Genomic DNA, 21,486 nt, shown 5'->3' with positions numbered 1-21,486 from the left:
AAAATATACTCTATTCTCCTAATTTTTGTCACATACGTTTTTCAGTTACCCGGGAAGGGCATCTAAAGATAAGCAGTTTCATACAAAATAACACGCTTTAAAAAGTAATTTAAAAGTAACATGGTTTTTAAATTCTCCTTTCCTTATGAAAATTACAAGAGAAAATCCATTCTCTATCTTTCACACTGCAAAAGGAGTATGGGTTTAAAAGTCCTTACACACACCAATTTACAAATGTCAACTTACCCGCTTGCCTCAGGAGGAAATCTAACAATGACTTTTCCCATCTCTGCTCCAGGGAGTTCAACGAATTTCCCAACATCTTGCTTCTTCTCTGCTGCCTTAAAATTAAAACAATGAATGAAATTATTAAATCACAAACTGAGAACAGAAACACACAGACTTTTATTATGAAAGCTAAGTTAGCAGTAACAACTGAGTGAGTAAATAATTATCTGAGATGGGCTCTACGAACAGCAGCACAAGTTCAATGGGCTGGATCCAGAGAAAAGGCGGCTGGCGGAAGAGGATTTTTCTGCCACCTCATTCCCCTGGCAGCTCTACCCCCCCCCCCTTGTGCCCCCAGCATTTAGAATGGGGACCTTCCAGGATTATCTTTCTGTTACTGAACAGACAGCAGTGGTCAGCAGGGAGAAGTGGTGGTGCTTATCTGATCTCCCGTTACAACACTGCGCTTACCAGGAGGGAGAGGGGTGAGGCAGCAGAAAGGTTGGTGCAGTGCAAATGCAGCAAAGGAGTCAACCCAGAGCTCCTGCTGGTACGTTTGCACCATGCTGACCTCCCTACTCATCCCAGCAAACACAGTGAAGTCAGTGACAGGAGGTCATATAAGTGTCCCTGTCATTTCCCACTGATTGCTACTATGAGCAAATCCCTAAGCTGAAACATGACAAGGTTGTTAGAGTGGCACAACTATATCAGTTAAAGCTTGCATCTTAACAGTTCAATTCTAAACTGAATATGCATGTTTCTTTAACTTGCTTTTTATTGTACTTTGAGCACTACATCCAATACAGTGGTACCTCGGGTTAAGAACTTAATTCGTTCTTGAGGTCCGTTCTTAACCTGAAACTATTCTTAATCTGAGGTATCACTTTAGCTAATGAGCCTTCCCGCTGCCACCATGCCGCCGGAGCACGATTTCTGTTCTCATCCTGAAGCAAAGTTCTTAACCCAAGGTACTATTTCTGGGTTAGCGGAGTTTGTAACCTGAAGCGTATGTAACCCGAGGTACCACTGTATAGGCTACATTGCAAAGAAAGACAAAAACTGCTGCTGGCTGTGCTGGTCTACTAGAAAAAAAATCTAAAAGCAACAGTGGTGCGATACCTTTTATAAGAACCAACCGAAAAGTCACAAAGTAATGAGCAAGCTTTTAATTTCCTCCCATTCTTCTTTTGAAAACTATGCTAACAACACTGCTGATTCAGATCTTTTGCGTCTCAGATGTGCAGCAGCCCATTGTGACCTTTTCTGCTCAGCACTTTGCAGATAAAATCATTTACATCCACCCTTAGATGGCAGAACTCTGGTAGAATATGAGCCAGAAATGCCTAATCAGCAAAAAGCTTACCATTTTAGTCTTTGGGATAGCAGCTCCCACAGTCCACCTGGAACCTACTGACTGGAAAACATGCTGTGTTTCAAGAAAGTTGTACCAGCGTTTTACATGAACTGGAGCTTTACCATGAAGTAACAGCTCTTGCCCTGCACTGTTGCCTATTGGGGGGAAAAGCTATGTTTTATTAAACATTAGGAAGCAGACAGTTTGGCAAGATTTCTTACTGACATGATTCACACCAAACATCAGCACAGATCAATATTAGAAGCTCAGCTATGAGAACACACCAATAGAAAAAAATCAAATTCTACGCTATAATTTTAGGGAGGACACAGAATAGAGGCATTCACTGAGCTGTTCAGGTGTACAGCTCTCCTGAAACATATGCAATTTTGGGGGGAAATGGTATGCACATTACAAAATAATTCACTGGCAAAAATGGTAAAAACACAGTTGGAAAAGCTGTTTAAACAATAATGTAACAGATCTGTAGATTTCATGGGTTGTAGCCTTCCATGAATAGAGTTACTTTCATTCATATAACAAAAATGAGGTGTGCAACCTATTATGCTGCAGAATTTAATTCATGCAAAACATTATATGTTATTTAATCTGACATTTATATCTTAACTCTTCAATCCTAAAAGTGCTTCCAGAGCAACTATTAATTAAAACAATCTATTTAAAACAGCCATTACATTAAAACAATAAAATTACAGAACATCTCCCACAGCAAAAAGAAGAAAAACGGCTGGTCTCACTAAATTTACTAGTATGTAAAAATAAGAAGAGAATTCTTTGGATTTTAATTTCAAAAGATATTAACACTTTGGTGAATACATAAATGAGTAGTTATCAAGGTACTGCAATTTTAACACATTTTCTATATTATTTACCTTTTAGTGTTGCCCAGACACTGAAATCTGCAAGACTCAAAGAGTTCCCAACCAAATAAGTTCTCAGAGAAAGGCAGTTATTGAGCTCTTGAACTGCTAAAGCAAAACTGGTGGAAGACGACAACTTTGTGGTGCTGAACTCCATCCAATGGTCAACCTTTGGAAAAGAAGGGAGATGTTTTTGCTTAAATATTTTGTAACAAGTTATATAAAAGTGCTGTTTATAGCCAACAGCAAAAATCATACACTGGGTGCTATTAACCTAAGTTTTACTCAACATAGATCTACTGAAAACCAACTATAGGTCTCAGCCACTCAGTCTGCTGGAGCCTATCTTCGCATGCAAGGGAGGTCCCTAACTCACTGAGGGTTTGAGACCCATTGGCTATTCTCATCTGGTTTAGCCAGCCAGTTGAAGCCACTCCTGGGGTGTGGCTGCTGTCACACCCCGACAGCTTCTAGGAGCCACAGGGGAACTTAGTTCAGGGTAGGGTGCAAGGGTGGAGAAACCACCCCAGAAGAAGCACGATGAGTCCCCTGCCAGAGGTACAGTGGTACCTCGCAAGACGAATGCCTCGCAAGACGAAAAACGTGCAAGACGAAAGAGTTTTCCGTTTTTTGAGTCGTTCCGCAAGACGAATTTCCCTATGGGCTTGCTTCGCAAGACGAAACGTCTTGCGAGTTTGTTTCCTTTTTCTTAAAGCCGCTAAGCCGTTAATAGCCGCTAAGCCGTTAATAGCCACTAAGCCGCTAATTGCCGTGCTTCGCAAGACGAAAAAACCGCAAGACGAAGAGACTTGCGGAACGGATTAATTTCGTCTTGCGAGGCACCACTGTACTATGCCTCCCACACTAAAACCAACACAATGAGCTTTTCTTAGTAGGTAATTAACGTGGGTGGCACTGTGGTCTAAACCACAGAGCCTAGAGCTTGCCGATCTGAAGGTCGGCAGTTCAAATCCCCGTGACAGGATGAGCTCCCGTTGCTCAGTCCCTGCTCCTGCCCACCTAGCAGTTCGAAAGCACGTCAAAGCGCAAGTAGATAAATAGGAACCGCTATGGCGGGAAGGTAAACAGCATTTCCATGCGCTGCTCTGGTTTCGCCAGAAATGGCTTAGTCATGCTGGCCACATGACCCAGAAAAACTGTCTGCGGACAAACGTCGGCTCCCTCGGCCAGTAAAGCAAAATGAGCGCCACAACCCCAGAGTCATTCGCAACGGGACTTAACTGTCAGAGGTCCTTTACCTTAATTAACAGCCAGTGAAATTCTTTCAACAGTGGAGTAACATATTGGCACTATCCTGTTCCAGGAAGGAGTCAAGACACCGCATTTTGCACCATTTTCAAGGACAGCCGCACACAGCGTGCATTGCATTCGCTAATTTAAGTAGGACTACTTTGAACTAAGGGACGCGGGTGGCACTGTGGGTTAAACCACAGAGCCTAGGACTTGCCGATCAGAAGGTCGGCAGTTCAAATCCCCACAACGGGGTGAGCTCCCGTTGCCCGGTCCCTGCTCCTGCCATCCTAGCAGTTTGAAAGCACATCAAAGTGCAAGTAGATAAATAGGTACCGCTCCGGTGGGAAGGTAAACGGCGTTTCCGTGCACTGCTCTGGTTCGCCAGAAGTGGCTTAGTCATGCTGGCCACATGACCCGGAAGCTGTACGCCGGCTCCCTCGGCCAATAAAGCAAGATGAGTGCCACAACCCCAGAGTCGGTCACGACTGGCCCTAATGGTCAGCGGTCCCTTTACCTTTACTTTGAACTAAAATTTAGTTGATTACCACCCATTGCCATTAGGAAAATATTAAATACACAGCCTACACATCATTCAATTAATAACACTCTGCAACATTTAAGGTATTAATCAAATAGCAGGGGGAATAATCAAATAGGCAATCTCAAATATAAGCAATTGATTCATACCTCAGTGTGTTCCAGCAAATTAGATCCATATAATCCAGCAGATGTGGCAATTCTAGCCAGATAGCGAGCTATGGAATTCACATCTGTAAATGTAACTTGACTATTTAAGGGGGGGGGGAGAAAGAAAAATACATGAGCTTCTCAAGACTGAAATACAATTGCATTAGGATGGATCATAAAAGCAGCATAGTAAGCTATTTTTAAATAAACTAATGGGCATTCTACCAAATTAAAAAAAAAATCAATTAAGTGCCTGTCCCTTTTTAGACCTTTATAATTTGCCGCGCTACTCTAATGTTCGTTACTTGAGGAGAAAAACCATAGGAAGTTTGATGATGTTCAATTAACTAACAAGCAAGAAAGGTGGCAACATGAAAATGTTTTTTAAAAAATAATAATCAGGATATATATGTGTGTGTGTGTGTGTGTGTGTGTGTGTGTGTGTGTATGCTCAGGGCAATCTTCCTTTTTATTATTCTGAACTTAAAAACTAGCATTTTTCTACTTGAAATGAAGAGAGGCAGATGCTGCTCATCTCTGGTCCATGCTTCTTGATGGGGAAGGTGCCCCTGTATCTACCTTATTCACAACTAGCTCATAAAAATGAGTCAACCAGTGTCAGCCCCTTTACTGTTAATATGAAGAAGGGACAAAGAGTGGTGAAACGGCCAGTATGTTTACCAAACTAAATTGAGGTAACCATTTACAACGAAATATTGTTTGGGGGAGGAGGGAAAAAGATGCGAAGTGAAATACAAATTGCACAACTGATTTAAATCAATTAGTTTACAGTAAGAATACTACTATTTTAGTTGTTGGGTGCTAAAACAGATAAAAATGGATTCTAAGCCTAATAAAGATAGCAAAAACAAAATAATTACAAACAGGAGAATTCCTAAATTTATTTTATTATTAATACCACTCCAAACTCAGTTCAATGAAGAACTGAAGCTCGCCAAAAGTATAAAAGGTTTTTTACATAAAAAGTAGCAATAAAAAAGAGCAGTATGTGAATATATACAAACACATATAATAGCTTTATAATACCGAAGATAGAGGTGAAACAGGAGCAAAGAAGTGAGATGGCTAAATATTCAACCCACAAGCAACCATTAAATCATATTACTCTTTCTTCTGCCCTCCACTCAGCAGCATAAATATATAAATTGACTTTTTAAAGCACTAATGGCAAAGATACAAGGCACTTACTCAGATACCCGTAGAATGTTCTCTTGGCCTTCTTCAACTGAAATTTTAACATGATCCTTCACATGTTCTGCAGTAAGCAAGGCTCCTAAAATACAGTATTTGTTGATTAAAAAAAGGAAATATTTCATAAGTCATATTTTTTGAAGGGATTGAGATTAAACTCAATACTTCCCTCATCACTTGAAGATTGATATACTCAGGAAAGAAATCAGTTTATTCCTGCTGGTGATATTTCTGGGCAGCAATTAGGGTTGAAGAGAAGGGGGAAAGCCTTGACTAGTTTACAGTAATGACCTCAGTAGGGAATGGCTGTAAATTCACTTAACAGCACTATCTCAAAATTCAAAGTGCTGAACCACAACACTATACTAAATGCATGATCCAAACAAATCTTTATCTTTAAGCCCTGCAGATTTCAATGAGAGCAGGTTAAACCTAAACCTAAAGCAGCTATTCTGTTTGTCTGGAATACACACTAACAGTTCTAAACTTCCAAGGACTGCTGTTAAGGTCACATCTGTCTAAAAATTTTGGATACTTGGATTTTAAGCACTCCCCTGGTAGCTATAGGTGACAAGAACTGCTTGCAGGTGAGTAGGCTGGTGCAAGAGGGATGAAGTTTCCTATTGTTCCTCCCAAGCAAGCAGCCAGAGGGAAGCCCCTCCTTCACAATCAGCTAGAAATGCAGAGGGCTGCTGCAGGAGGCAATGCACTCTGTCACTCCTCTACTAGCCCACAGCAAGATAGTAAAACAAGTATTTCAGGCTAGTAACTGTTTGTGGCTTATTTACAAGATTTGTCTTAATTTTTAAAAACATAAAAATCCAATGCATGTCTATTTGGCAGTAAGTCCAGGTTACAGTCTTAGTGAATCTAACTAAACAAAAGATCCTCAAGTTCACTTAAGTTACGTTTATCATTTTGTTATTGTGCAGCTTTGACACTTCTTTAAGTACCACTAGCTTCAATATACCAAATAAGTGTGCATTAAACTAAAGTTCAAATTCTAAATAGTCTTAGGCAAAATTATTTGGTGCAAGTCCTGTAAAATTAAGAGGAATGTCTGAAGAAACTTGCATAGGACCACACTGTTAAAATACTGAGTGTTTTTCTACATTAGACTCAAAGACTTGCAGCCTAACTCAGTCCAACTAAGGATTCATGCACTTGTATTATTTCAGGTCAAGGTTTCAATTTTGGTTTTTTAAAAAAGAGGGACAGAGAGAGGAACACACAAGCTTTCTTTCTGGGTGAACATCTTCCTGCATTGTGTCCATAGCATAAGCACACTTGCTTTAGTGGAGCTTACTTCTCAGTAAGCATTCTTAGGATCAAGTTGCACAGCAAAATATGAATGTTTTAACTTTACTTATATTAAGTAGAACAATATTTATGGTACAATATTTAATATGCTGAATTTGCAGTATTATTAAGGAGTGTTATTGCAGGCAAGTACACGTTATTCAAGACTACACTGGAGTTATTTCAGGAGGCAGGATGAGAAACTATAATTACAATTCAGAAATCCCATGACTGAGCATAAAATCCTCCTGAGCTACGCCCCACTATGTCTAAAAGCAGCGCCAATTCACTAACGAAATGGCATTTCATATATAGAGATGCTCAGAATTTACTTTTTCTCTCTCTCTTGCACTACGTGGACCAACTCCCTGGGTTTGGTTCTGCTTGATGGCATCTACACATCGTATAGACTGTAAGGATCTACAGTGAAGGAATGAGGTGCCTTTTCTGATGGTTAAGTCCGGTGCCACTCAAAGTGGCCCTGCATTATTCTCGATGACCCCGATTGTTATTGAACAGGGTGGCTGTGAAGGGCGTGAAGGAATCACTAATCCAGAGTCCCAGGCATGCCAGGTTCCGATGCTTGTGGCCTATATATACTTCAGATTAGAAGATCCTCCAGCTGTCCAGCTCGGCGCCACGTGTCAGCCCCTTTCAGTCGAGCTCGGCCCACCCACCAGCCCACCCCCTTTCTCCCTTTGCCTGCTTATGCATACATTGAAGGGAAGGGAGGCTCCCACTTAAAATAATGCAGCTGGCAACTACAAATTCATTTTTGGCAGGTGGATTATGGGTATGTTCTGTCTCCACATGCATGGTTGTTACTCCAGATTGGGTATTTGGCTCTCGAGCTCCCAGTTTCACATCTGCCTGCCCTTGCCGGCCTCTTCCCACCATCTCAAGCCCTTTCTCTCTCCCCCCTCGCCCACCACCCCTGCTCCGTCCCCTTTCGCCCACCTCGACCCTCGGCCCAGAGATGGGGTGGAAATGCGGCGAGGCGCGTCTCGCTCTGCCCTTGGCTTTGGAAACGTCCCCGCTGCCAGGCGGGCGAGCGGGAGGATGAATGGACGGGCGAGACGCCGCCGCCGCCTGACGCAACATGGCAGCCACACGCCCCGCTCCACCAGCGCCACCGGAGGGGCTGCCCGCTGGCCTCCTCCCGCGTCCAAATCCCGTGTCGGAAAAGAGGGGCAGCCCTTACCGAGAGGGACGTCCGAGGGGTTCACCGTCAAGCTCAGCGCCATTCCGGCGGCGGCAGCAGCAGGCAGAAAGGACCGGGCAGGAGCGCGGCGACTCGCAGCGAGGCTGAAGACGCGGCCCTCCCCTTTCCCGGCTCTGCTCCCGCCTCTCGAGTAGAGGCAGCAGCGCCGCCTCCTGCTTCGGCTCCCGGCTGGTCACAAGGCCTGACGCCTGCGCGTCTTCCTCCCCGGAGGAGGCCGAGAGGCTCTTCCCCGCCCACAGCCCCGTAACTCTCGAAGCGCGTTTCTCCTAAACCGTAAATCCCTTCTCGCCTTGTCAGCCGCGGCTCCTCCCCTCAGAAAAGAACGAGAGGCGATTCCTTCACGCGATTGCTTTTCATACGTTACGTGGCAGGCGCGGGTTTGGCAGCGCGTATGGCTGCTCGTCACGCAGCCCTGTACAGTATCCTTGTCGAGGGCACACGTGGCGGGTTTGGGGGCTGTCAAGTAGCCCCGAGGCAGCTGAGATATTGGCAGCCTCTTCAAAAGCGGGTGCCTGAAAGGGCAAAATCTGCGACCTTCATTTCAAACCATGGTCTTCTGTAAAGAAGATGGGGCATGGGCAATGCTGCGTCATTGTCACTGATGGGCTATGACTATTATTATATTTTAGGTTGCAATTCTAACCAATAGTAAGGGTTCATAGCAGATACTCCTCACTTTCCCATTAACCTCCTAGGCTAGGCCTAGGTGGACATTCCTCATCATCACTCTTTTAGATTATTGAACGTTTCCCTAATGAACAAGAACCTGTCATAATACTGTACTGCTAAATAAAATACAATTAGAACACTAAAAATACTAGGATTTAAGTGGCTTCTTCCTCTATGCCTACTTAACTGGGGCTTACCTTGCTTATGAACCTTCCATATGATTTAAGCAATGACACAAACTAGAAAGTGGGAAATCTCGGGTAATTTTACAAAAGGTGTGATTTCCAACCTTTGAGGTGTTGCAGTGGGAATTCTGCCTGGAGCTGTAACACAAGCTAAACACATCAGTTGTGATCTAGACTCCTTTGTACAGAGGGGATAATTATTTTACATGAGAAGGGAAATTTTGGTGGATTAAACTCTTCCTGTACTGCAGTCTTGATCCAAATTTTTTCCCCATCTCCCCTAGGCTGCTTCTAATGAAATAAAAATACTTCCTGGTTTGTTAAACCTATATTCCATGATATGCAAACCAGAAAACGATGAATAAGGGCTTCCTGCAAAATAAGAAGACAAACCAGTTTCCAGATTCAGACATAATGAAAAACTGATTTCCTAAATCAGAGTCAAGCTGTGTGTGCAATGAGGAATGGGGAGAGAAGAAGAGGGAGCATCAAAGGGGTATCATGTCCCATTTCTGAGTCCAGTGTTAATTCCAAACAGACCATAAGACACATTTAAGAAATGGTAAATATTTAAGTTCCACAGTCATTTTAATCCACTCAAGACACATTGTATAAAAGCTGAAATACATTTGTCTATAGCCTCTTCATACGTGAATTGAACAAAGGGGGCATCATACTGCTGGCCAAGCATTGTATGCATGTTTGAACTCAAGAAGCCTAGCATAAACAGTAGGCAAGCAGTGTAGCCCTGCTCCCCAGTCATCACATGAGACCGCCCCCCTTGAGTGATTCACGTGTGAACAGGGTTTATAAACAGAGGTGATTTATTTTGCAACATTAAATATAATGGTACTTACAGTTTTTGCTCTCAAGTTATCAAGGAAATGTGATTGTGTAAAGATTTGATTATTCAACAGGAATGTGTATAGATTAATAACAATAAACATAGGGCAATATTACATTTTAGAACTATGCTAACTGAAGTAACCTACTGTTCTAAATGAAAACCAAATTTAATGCCTGTTCTATTCTGTGGGTGGCAGGGAGAGGAAATTACTAAACACTGTGGCAGAATGAAACTTTGATCCAATTCCATAAGCCATTACCAATTCCAGCTAAGAATAAGAATAGCTGAAGCTCCTTCCCAATCAAGTGGAATGCACCATGCTTTGTATTTTAAGGCACAAGAGCTTGTTTAACCGTCTCAGGAACTCGACTGGCATAATAGTCATGGTTTTTCAAAGCAGCAAGGACACCTCCTGAATTCATATGCTTGATGTCTTTGTTATAACAAAAGAAATTCCCATGAATATCAGTGAGCTTGCCTGAAAGAAAAAGGAAAGGAGAGGTTAGCCTTTAAACACAGCAGCTCTATTTCTACAAAGGAAGGGGATTGTAGAAACACAGTAAGTTGCCTTATACCAGTTCAGACCATTAGTCAATCTAACTCAGTATTGTCTACTTGACTGGAAGCAGCTCTCCATGGTTTTAGACAGAAGTCTCTCCCAGCCATACCTGGAAGTGCCAGGGATTTAACTTTGGATGTTCTGCATACAAAGCAGATCTTCTACCACTGAGGTATGGCTCTTCCAAGGTTATTTGGTAAAGGAACTGAACTCTCCTTTTCCATACCTTGGTTATCTAAATTTATTTCCCTCCATTACATAATCCCATTTTAGCATAATGAATAATTCATTTATTTAATTGATTTATAATCAACTCTTTAAGAGAAATCTCGACAAAGTAGCTCACAAGCATACACTCCAAATATTATGGATACTGAAAAACATTGAAATATTCAAATGCATGATTATGCCAGTAACAAAAACCAGAAAAAACCTAACAACAAAATATAACTGGCCTATAACTCAGCAATATAGTTGCTATGTCAAGGAAACTCAGTAGCCACAGAAAATAATTTAGCACAAGGTCTTCCTGTGCGTGCAACTGGTTTCATCAAATGTTTCAACTAACCATTGAAAGAAATGGAATGACTGCAATAGTGAGTTCAAGTGGCTTTGTATCCTTGCTTGCTTATTTATTTGCACTTGATATGCCAACAAATGTAAATGAATGTAAATGAATGCCAACAAATGTAAATGAAATCATAATTTGAATACTACCTCATATAAAAATTGCATGGTAAAACAGCCCAAAATAGAAAGGCAGTTTTAGGTTATTGTCTAATATATATGTGTACACAGACACACATACTGTGTTATCATACACAGACAATATTACAAAATGTAGAGCAGCACCTGAAAACCTTTTTGTTTCATTTATTCCAGTGTATCTATTGACTCACCTCCTACTGCATGCAAAATAGCTTCTGGTGCACATGTGTCCCACTTCTTGCAACCAGGGCTGGCAAATACATAAGCAGATGCCTTGCCTTCCACAAGTTGAATGATCTGTCATGAACAAAGAGTTACAGTCACCATGTAAAGGTAAAGGTACCCCTGCCCTTACGGGCCAGTCGTGTCCAACTCTAGGGTTGTGCGCCCATCTCACTTAAGAGGCTGGGGGCCAGCGCTGTCCGGAGACACATCCGGGTCACGTGGCCAGTGTGACGAAGCTGCTCTGGCGAGCCAGCACCAGCGCAGCACACGGAAACGCCGTTTACCTTCCCGCTATAAAGCGGTACCTATTTATGTACTTGCACTTAAGGGTGCTTTCGAACTGCTAGGTGGGCAGGAGCTGGGACCGAACGACGGGAGGTCACCCTGCCATGGGGATTCGAACCGCCGACCATGCGATCGGCAAGCCCTAGGCGCTGAGGTTTTACCCACAGCGCCACCCGCGTCCCACAGTCACCATGTAGGCAATTGCATTTACAGGCAAACTCTCCCTGTATGAGTTTGGATGATCAAATTTCAACTTAATAAGGCAAGATAGACCAAGGCTTTGGCCCATTCACACAGTCCCTTCACTCCTCCCTTTGACTGAACCAACCAACGAAGAAGTCTTCCATTAAATGTAGCTTCTTATTTCATTCAAAGTGAGTATCTATTACTATTAACGCTTTTGAAATAAGGCAACACGTTAAACCAAAGTTTGAAATCATTTCAAAATCACGGCTTCTTCCAAAGCTGTTAACCATCATTCCTGGTTAGCATAGAACAGTTACTATAGCTAAGGGAAGACGTTCTGCATGTGGAAAAATGCTTCCTCACAACACCCTGAACATCTTTACAGTGAGTAGGGCAGCACAGTTTTCAGTTGGTGGTGATTAACTATGTACACTATGCATCTGTAGCAACCAGCTTATGTGGAGGCAGAGTTCTCTCATACATTTTTGATTCAGTGAAACTATCCCAATATTTCAATGGTCATTTTTACATAGCGAACAATTTATCTGAAATTCAGGAGAAATGATCCTCCTCCACAGGGAATTGTTGACGGGTTGGTTGAAGTTGCTTCATTTGCCCAAGAAAGCCCAAACTCCATTGCCTGACAACAACAAACCTATGACTTAGTCATAAGGGGTTTTCGTTTTTTTAATGTGCAAAACCCCTAAAAGCACTAGAAGAAGGCAGATCATTTTGAAGGCCACTTCCTAAATTATCTCCGTCCTATCAATGATTAGTACATCTCAAAGTCCCATCAGAAGCTAAACTAATTCACATTTCTTCCTAACACTTGCATATCCCACCCTATACTGCGAAGAGGTTTAGTTTAGCAGTGAAAGGCAAGCAACAGTGGCACCCTACTGACAGTGGTGGCACTGCACTTGCCAGGAGAGAGATGAAGTCAAGTGGCAACAAGGTCAGGTGAGCTCTAGGTTGGTATACACACCTGCAAGCCTGCCAGTGGCAACTGGAGATTCCTCAACCTCACCTTGCCCATCCCTGTCGCGGGAAGCAGCAGCACTGCCAGCAGCATGAAGAAATTGCTACCATTACAGCTGATGGCTTAATCCATGTACTCATTCTCATGGAAAGGATGTTCTGCAGTACAGCTCACGAAGTGCAATCGTATTTTTTGGTCCTAATCTTTTTTTTAAAAAAACATTATCTTTCTAAAAATTGAAAAAAAATTATCTCCACACCTTATTTCCTGCACCGCCAACTCTCACCACATGATCAGGGTTCATGGCACTAATGCAATCGTTGACCAGCTTGCTGCTGTGTGACCGTGTGGTGGTGATAATATGTTTCCCAGCTGGAGCCTCCTTCAGCTGAAATCCGAAGGCACCCAAACCTAGGACTCCCCAGATTGTCCTGCCCAGGACTGCATCTGCACCTGCCTGCAAAAAAGGCACAAAAAGTTCAGACACTGCCATGATGCCTTTCGTCGTAAACTACGGTTTTAAAAAGAAAGTAACGCAAATGATCACTGGAAGTACTGCACTTATGCTGTGGAAAGAAAACAAAACTTATTTAATAGCATTACTCTTATTTTGCCTCTTTTTTTCCATTAACATGCGAGTTCCATCCCCGGTAGGGATTGTATTTTTATGATTAGTGAAGAAATAGAGTCAGGACTCTGTGATTCTTTTCCCGAGTTACAGCAGTATGAGGTCTACTTTTGCCCTATAATAACATACTGGTCTCAGAACACTTCGTAAGACAATATTACTTCCTCCAAAACTCCCCAAAGGGGAAATAGAATCCCACTAATGGTACTAAGTCAACTGTTTCTCTTTCTGATATACAATCTTTATTTACTTTATAACAAAACAACTCAAGAATTCCTGGTGTTATATATGAGAAGTTTTCCCTGACTCTACAACAGGATTGCAGATAAGCCCTGATTGTGGGCACAGCATTTGCCTAGAGGGATTTAGTAAGAAAGAGTTGATCCTTCCCTTAGAAATAATTCTTTGCCTGGTTTTGTGCACTTCCTTTTATCTATACATACACCACTGCTATATACACACCATTATCCAGCAGCAGCTAGGGGAATCAGGCAATTTGTTTGATACTTTTCAGCAAATCAAGGCATCTCCTACCTCGTAGTTATAATAGGGTTGGTTAATGACTCCTGCTATTGCTTTTCCTCCATAAGCAATTCCGATAAGAACTGTCACATGATCAAGAAGTCCTGAAAAAGGGAATAAAGAGTTGTAGCTTGAAACATCATCTGTGTCATCTCAGGTCATATCAAGCGTTTTTCTCAGCATAGGGTTAGACCAGGCATAACCAAGGTGGTGGTCCCCAGGTGTGGAGGGGGGAGACTCCCATCACCCATTTCCATCACCCAAGTTATAGGGCGCCCTTGGGAGTTGGAGTCAAGCAACACCCCAAGGACACAATCTGGGCTACCCCCTGAGTTAGATTTACAGTTTCAGAATATTTAGACCATGATAATATAATAGAAACTTGCTGCATGTATATTTATTATATTACATTTATATCCCACCTTTCATCCATGATGAAATTCAAGATGGTGAATGTATTGTTCTCAGGAGGCACTCTCTCTCCTATCCAGACACTGCTGCACCTGCTTATCTTGAGCAAGTTTCCTGCACCTTGTCTCTTTATTTTTTATATACTGGTATTTTATTGTATTACACTCAAAGGCTGCCAACTCTAGACAAGCAAGAGGTGTTGGCTATCACTTATTAAAATAATGATTCACTAAAATCAAGATTCATTTTAAAAAGGAAGAGCTAAGACAGGCCCAAATTCTCACAACATAGCTTGGCAGAAATAGGGCTTCCCTGAATGTGGCTAGCAATTGACAGTACAATCCTATACATGTCTGCTCAGAAGTAAGTCACATTGAGTTCAGTGGGACTAACTTCCAAGTAAAGGGGAGATAGGACTGTAGGCTTAGTCAATTAACAAAGAATGAATAAATCACCCAGCTGATTTGGTTTCACAGTCCAATTTCTATTATCAAACCCAATCTCCTACAGCTTTTTCAGGTAATGGTGACCTCTACCTGTCCATTCATCGCTGGTAAATGTCACACATTAACTCAATATGACTTTGGCATTGTGCTTATTAAAACAAAAGTGCATACTCAATGCAAATGCTTTTTTAAAAAAGAAAAAGCAAACCTTCTGTGTATTCTTTGGTTCCATCCAGAGGGTCAACCCATACAACAAGCTTTGAAAGGAAACAGAACAAAGGAGAGTTTCAAGCAGAGATACAGACTGGATATCAAAAGCATTGCTAGCAAGAAAGAGGGAAAAAATTGTGAAGTGCATCTTCACTTGGAGCAACTACAAATTGCCACATCACTGCTGAATAAGAAATCTTTTTATGGTTAAGGAATAATGTTAGTTTTAGTTTATCCAAATATATGTCTTTCTTCACACAGTCAGAAATCCCAAACCTATTTACAAAACCAATGACATATTAAATATACTGTACAATAAAAGATATTTTACAACAGTACAAATACACTAGAACGGCTCACCCAGAAAAGTCATCTAACAATATAAAACAAACCATCCCACACACACCAAAAAACAGCCACCAAAAGCCAGACTCCTAATGCTATCCAAATGCCTGTATGAATAAAAATGCAATCGCCTGGCCCAGGAAGGATAACAAAATTGACACCAGACAAACTTCCCTTGGGAAGAGTGTTCCATAATTGGGGTGACATCTAATTCAATAATTAGATGAACCTTTAGTTATTAGTACCTCTTCTTCTTTAATGTTAGTATACTGCTGTGGACAGGTTTTCTTCAAGATATCCTCACACTGGCCATTCTCAAGTAACTCTTCATCTACATCTTCAGAGGGAAGATCCTGATGTAAAAAGAAGAGAGAGATGCACAGTTAAGGTTAATAATATTGAGACGGGTACATAAGTATTTGCCGGTTCACCATGCATAAACCTACATAATATTGGGTAACATGAGAAAGAAATAGTGGTGGTGTGTGTGTGGATTGACAAATCGCTCTCTTTGGGGCTTAAAAAAATTACGAGCTATGAAGAGGCAGCAATAAGAAAAAAAACTGAGGACATTTTATTTGCTTTTTACTAATAGTCTCAATTAATCAATTGCTGCTTTTATCAATTGCTGCTGGTGTATTGCTGCTGCTGCTGCTCGTTTTCGAGTGGATTGTGGTTCTATTGCTGTTCTATTGCATTTTTATACATTTTTGTACACCACAACTGTGCCCTATAAAGTATCAAACCAGGCAAGCCTGAACAGCACATGCTGGATTTTGGTGTCCTCACCTCTTCACCGATGATCGTGAGCTTAGGAAACTTCCGTGCCAAAGAGGAACAAATGCTCATCTGCACCAGCCGGTCAGCCTTGGTCTGCAGGTCATTAGCTCCTGACTGTTCAGATAGAATAGAATAGATAGAATAGGTTGACAGTCAAAGCCATGATGTGGCCCAAACAGAATACTAACTTCCTTCCTTTCCCCAGTACTAACAGCCATGCAAATACATTTCTCAGCTTGTAAACTATGACAAGAGGCCATGGTAATCTTGTGAACCTGTGGGGTTTTATGGCCCAGCAAATCTTTCCATGTTCCACCAAAGGGAAGGTGCCTTTTTTGTGGAATGCTTTAGACTTAGATAAGTTTGCATGTTTGCACTAGCAGTTTGCATGTTTGCACTAGCAGTCATCTAGTGAATGTTTCAAAGCACTACAAAATATATGTATAAATATATTTCCAAATAAGGTACTCATTTTTATATTCCTGAAAGAGATGTTCCCTTTAACCACGAACTCATACCAAACATGTTTTCTTTCTTTCTTTCTTTCTCTTTCTTTCTTTCTTTTCATACCGAACACGTTTTCTGGTTCTGTATTTTTATTTTTAAAATGCAATAATTGGATTTTATGTAAAGATGTTTTTGTTAAATGCAATAAAAGTTTAGACTCAAGATGCAGAAACTTAGGCATTCATAAGCACCACCATGGTGCGGTGGCTGGAGTGTTGGACTAGGCTGGGGAGACCCGGGTTCCAATCCCCGCTCAGCCATTAAGTTCACGGCATCACTGTGTGAGCCAGTAACCATCTTTCTACTTCACTGACCTCACAGAGTTGTTGTGATGATAAAATGGGGAAAGAACTAGTTATGCCACCTTGAGCTCCTTGAAGGAAAGACAGGATATACATGAGGATAAATAAAACACCAGTCACAATGTTCAGCACGTAAAGAAGACTTATACAGAGGGGCATCCAGCTCAATATTATCAAGATGGACTGGCAGTGGGTCTCCATGGCTTCATACAAGGATGTCTCCCAGCCCTACCAGAAGCTAGTGGGGTTAAACCTGGGACCTTCTCCACGCACAACGTGATGCTCTACTAGTGAGCTATGGCTGTTCTGCAGAGAGAAAACATGTGTGCAAAAAAATCACAGACACCACAGCGAAGAATCTCTTTGAATCATTTTGATGGAATTGGCAAGAAAGGGTCAATACTTGGGTTTTATCAGCTCTTGTATCCTAGATTATTGCCTATGGAATCCTGCAAAGTCAAGCATTTTTCAAAGCCTATAATTTTAAAATGTCCCAGAAGCCTAGGAAAGCAGGCATCTGCAGAGTCTCTATACCAGGCATAGGCAAACCCGGCCCTCCAGATGTTTTGAGACTACAATTCCCATCATCCCTGACCACTGGTCCTGTTAGCTAGGAATGATGGGAGTTGTAGTCCCAAAACATCTGGAGGGCTGAGTTTGCCAATGCCTGCTCTATACTGTACTGGAATCTATAGGGAAAGCCAGCAAAATGATCCAGAAAGAGAAAGTTGGCAGGTGGATTCACAGTAATGTGGGCCATGATTTCTGATTAAAGTTCAGGCAACTAGTGCATTTCCCAGCACCCCATCAATTGAAGTTGGCATGGCCTATCTGAAAATAGCAATTCAGAATAGCCCCCTACTGAACACTGAGAGGCTTGTTTCTGAGTTAAACATGCATAGAATTCTGCTACATGTTCTACTGGGGTTGATCATTAATGCAATGCACACTTACCTAGGAGTAAGTCCCACTGGACTAAATTGGAACTTATTTCTGAGGAGGCATGCATAGGATTGTGCTGACAGTTACCTTCTCAACTACACCCAGATCTCCTCCGGCCATGACTTTCCTCACAATTGTTCCTGCTTTATTAGCGACAGAATATGCCGAGGCCACAAGACGCATCAATACAGTTGGACTGGAAGACATGCTTACTGCACAGAAGAAGGGATAAAAATCTTGTGAGTGCCACCGTCATCTCCCCAAATGTTACAAGCTTAGCACAAAAATATTCAGTGGGGGAAATGAATATTGCATTAGAAGTGGGCAACATATGCTGTCTTTTTCTTTCAGAGATATTGTGAGGCACAACTCGCCCACCTAGAAATATTATTTGCTCCTTCTGTGCCCCCTCATAATTCTTTTCTGTTTCTACCACTGTTGCCTTGATGTTGACTAAAGAATGAATGGGTGAGAAGATGAAATCCACATTTATTATTCTGCCCACTTTTGCCTCCGGCCCTGCCCACCACTACCATGTGGCTCCTGAAAGCTTGCTGAGAAGCAAATGCAGCACTGAGGTTGAAAGGTTCACCATCCCTGAAATAAATAATCAGGTAAATAAATGATTTAGTAATGCCTTCATAGCACTGTGAAGTAGTGTCATGGCTGTGAAAAGGAAAGGCTAAATGTAAACTCCACAGAACATTTTATTGTGATTAGAAAAGGCAAGAATGTGCAAGCTTTAAACTAGTTTTATTATTACATAAAGATACGTCTCCACAGACTCCCTTTGTTTGCTTTCCTCGCTTATTCTCAGAGGTATTCATTACCTTTGATCCAGTTATGCAACTAACTGCTTTTCTACCTTTGGAAATTCCTTACCCAACTCATGTTACAATCTCTTTTACATTTATTGTAGGTTTGCTAAACCTGCTCAAAAATATACATTGTCTTCTCTCCTCTTTTAAAAGAAAAAAAAACACAAATGACAGTGTGTCCCCTTCAACATTTGTATTGGAAGTTAAAATGCTGCAGAATTTAGCTAAAAGGGGCCTTTCTGTAAGTGATAGGCCACAATCCCATGATCTTTCAGGACAGAGGTGAGGAACCTTTTTCAGACTGTGAGCCACAAATCCTTCTGGAGAACCTTCCAATAGCCACATGCCAGTAGCGGGCAGGGCCAGGGGCAAAACTTGAGTGGAACAACACCTGTAAATTTTACCTTTGTAGTTTACACATGCACACCTCTGTCCTCCATGCAGGAAATCAAGATGGATTATTCAATGACATACTCCATCCAAGACAAGCACTCAAGGAGGGTGGAGGAGCAGGGCTGGTGAGAGGTGTGACTTGAAAAAATAAAGTGTGGCTGGGCAGAGGCTTAAGGGCCAGACAGAAAGGTACAGGAGGATCACATCCCCACATAATCCTAACCCCACCTGCCTGGGCCTGAGGTTAAAAGTGCTTGTGCAAACCCAACAGATCTTTCACCCACTGCAAGTGCAAAACACACAGTCTGAAACTCTACCTGTTTAAACACAGTCCTATTATGTTCAATGAGGTTTACTCCCAGATAAGGGTGCACAGGGCTGCAATCTTCTGCTGGGGCGGTGAGAGGCAAACCTGAAATGATATTGAACATGACAAAAGCCCTATTGTGGATATATCACAAAGTGCTTGGCAGATATATAACTTATGTGACTGATAGTATTATTCTGAGCACTACACAAAGCTACACTTTTATCCTACATTAATTGATCTAGAATTCACATGTAGGATTCGCTTGACGGTGAAAAACAGGCATTGAAATAGTAGAAATTTCACATTGATTTCTGTGGTTTCTTATGAACAAATAATAATGTTTTTAAGACATGCCATTCCGGGCCAGCCTAGGCAACATATACTAATGCTATATGATGTTAGCCGCTCTGAGCCCGGTTTCGGCCGGGGTGGGCGCGATACAAATAAAAGTTTATTATTACTCTTATTATTACTACTACTACTAGGGAGCGGCAAGGATCAACAGCAATTCCACGTCAGCTCATTTACATTAATTTAATGTGATCTTGAGCATACGACTCGGAAAGCCCTGCCCATTCTAATAGCCCAGCGAATTGCCCCTCGTTTGTCCCTGTAAGTTCAATGTGCTTCTCTCTCTTTCGCAATCGTGGAAATGCCTAGCGGGTGCAAATATCCCTCCCGTTGGTTCTCCGCCGCCCCATACGATCCCTGCAGCTGCTAAATAAATACTGGCACAAACATGACTATTTGTGATACGCACTAAAGAAGGTGAGGGAAATATGAAAAGTGCATGCCTACCTGCCTTTGCAACAGCAGCTCTCCAAGCACACCTGCAACCCAACCTCCCAGCCTGAATGCTAAACCCTCCCGTGACTTCCTCCCTCTAAGCCGCCCGTTCTCTCTCCGCCTCGCCCACCTGCATCGGCTGGGTCCTAAAGCCCATTCTATCCATTTCCCGTACACGTTTCTTTGCGGGGCGGATAGGAAAATACCCTAGATCTATGGATATTTTACTCATCAAAACGACGCCTCACTGAGTTCAGTACAAGTAATAAGTGAGTCGTGGGTGGTGGGTGGTGGATGGTAGACTTAGCGAATTCCACTGATGCTTGCAAATAAATGTGCATAGGATCGGGGCTTTAAGTTGAGAAGCATGTGTGATTCCTTTTAATTGTGGATTGTTTTCTATTTTATAACTTTTCCTTTAAATGGGTAGCCCCCTTTGAATTTCTTATGACAAATAGCCTTGATATAAGGTTTGTTTTCCCCCTCCTAAATGCAAAAATAAACAGCAATATATCGGCAATATATGAGTCCTTGAAGTGCAATAGGTTTTTGTGTGCGTGTGTGCATGCGTCTCTTTTCTGTGGGTTGGGAGGCGGCTTCTCAAACTGCAAGGCAGCGTTGTGTGAAGCCTTTTTTGCTTACGACCTTCCCAGGGTGTCTTTGAAACTTTAGCACCCTCTCTCCCCTTCCAGCGTCTGAAACGTGCCACGAGCCGGTCTGTGCGATTTCCAGTCAAGAACTTTCGGCGTGGCGCATTAAAGCTCCGAAAGTTGGGCTTCATTTGCCTTTTTCAGCTGTTATTACACACCCGAAAGCAGCAAGCGGGAGGACCGACCTCTAGAGGGCGCTGGGCAATTCAAACCCCGCCCGCCCCGGCAGCACGCGAAAGAACGCGAAAAAGAAACAAGCAGCCGTTTGAGATGTCCCTTTCCGGGCCCCGTTCAACTCTCGCCGCTCGCCGTAGCAGGCCCGGAAGTGCCCATAGGGCAAAGTTAGGAAGATGTGGGCACTGCGGGCGCCGCCGCTGCTCCAGTCCTCTCAGCGTGCCTGGAGCTGGGCATGCAGGGCGGTGTCTGCGGGGCCCTGCAGGGCGCAGAAAGCGAGCCCGAACTCGAAATACCGCGAGACGGTGTTGCTGCCCCGAAGCGATTTCCCCGTCCACTTGCCCGGCCGGCTGCAGCCCGAAACGGAGTTGGAGATTCAGCAGGTAGAAGAAGGAAACGGGGGAGGCTGGGCGGAGAGAGAGGGGCGCTTTTTTAAAAAAAATCACGCCCTCCCACCCCCCTAGTTGCAAACCAAATTG

The 21,486-nt window shown here is 42.6% G+C and overlaps 3 protein-coding genes across 11 annotated transcripts in view; 1 reads left to right on the top strand and 2 right to left on the bottom strand.

Annotated features, from left to right (window-relative positions):
* EPRS1 (glutamyl-prolyl-tRNA synthetase 1) overlaps positions 1–8,705 on the bottom strand; it is a 41,842-nt gene extending 33,137 nt beyond the window's left edge. For 2 of the 6 annotated variants that reach the window (XM_081185953.1, XM_081185952.1), the window contains exons 1-6: positions 8,120–8,704; positions 5,617–5,701; positions 4,408–4,507; positions 2,479–2,635; positions 1,595–1,740; positions 247–341 (exon numbers count right to left, since the gene is read on the bottom strand). In XM_081185953.1, coding sequence (XP_081042079.1) covers positions 247–341; positions 1,595–1,740; positions 2,479–2,635; positions 4,408–4,507; positions 5,617–5,701; positions 8,120–8,162 — 626 coding nt within the window. In that variant the 5' untranslated portion in view covers positions 8,163–8,704. Of the gene's footprint in view, positions 1–246; positions 342–1,594; positions 1,741–2,478; positions 2,636–4,407; positions 4,508–5,616; positions 5,702–8,119 lie in introns of all 6 variants that reach the window. The other 4 variants (XM_081185951.1, XM_081185954.1, XM_081185955.1 and 1 more) reach the window with 4 other exon arrangements.
* An 840-nt stretch (positions 8,706–9,545) lies between these two features.
* Positions 9,546–20,309, bottom strand: BPNT1 (3'(2'), 5'-bisphosphate nucleotidase 1). 4 transcript variants are annotated; one of them, XM_081186105.1, is made up of 10 exons: positions 20,196–20,309; positions 19,400–19,499; positions 17,964–18,088; positions 16,135–16,239; positions 15,591–15,698; positions 14,999–15,047; positions 13,946–14,037; positions 13,043–13,240; positions 11,300–11,405; positions 9,546–10,319 (listed from the first exon to the last, which is right to left on the bottom strand). In XM_081186105.1, exons 3-10 carry the CDS (start codon positions 18,081–18,083, stop codon positions 10,171–10,173), a joined length of 927 nt encoding a protein of 308 aa, XP_081042231.1. In that variant the 5' UTR covers positions 18,084–18,088; positions 19,400–19,499; positions 20,196–20,309; the 3' UTR covers positions 9,546–10,170. The 4 variants fall into 4 exon arrangements, with proteins under 4 accessions (XP_081042231.1, XP_081042230.1, XP_081042233.1 ...); XM_081186104.1 differs by having other exon boundaries at positions 19,405–19,499; XM_081186107.1 differs by having other exon boundaries at positions 20,200–20,288.
* Positions 20,310–21,145: 836 nt separating this feature from the next.
* IARS2 (isoleucyl-tRNA synthetase 2, mitochondrial) overlaps positions 21,146–21,486 on the top strand; it is a 34,012-nt gene continuing 33,671 nt past the window's right edge. Inside the window, exon 1 of the mRNA XM_081185980.1 lies at positions 21,146–21,390. Within this exon, the coding sequence (XP_081042106.1) occupies positions 21,184–21,390 (207 nt within the window). The 5' untranslated portion in view covers positions 21,146–21,183. The remainder of the gene's footprint in view (positions 21,391–21,486) is intronic.

Source organism: Podarcis bocagei (assembly GCF_964188305.1).
Source record: "Podarcis bocagei genome assembly, chromosome: 3".
NCBI classification, from domain to species: domain Eukaryota; kingdom Metazoa; phylum Chordata; class Lepidosauria; order Squamata; family Lacertidae; genus Podarcis; species Podarcis bocagei.
This window is presented reverse-complemented; position numbering and strand designations above follow the sequence as displayed.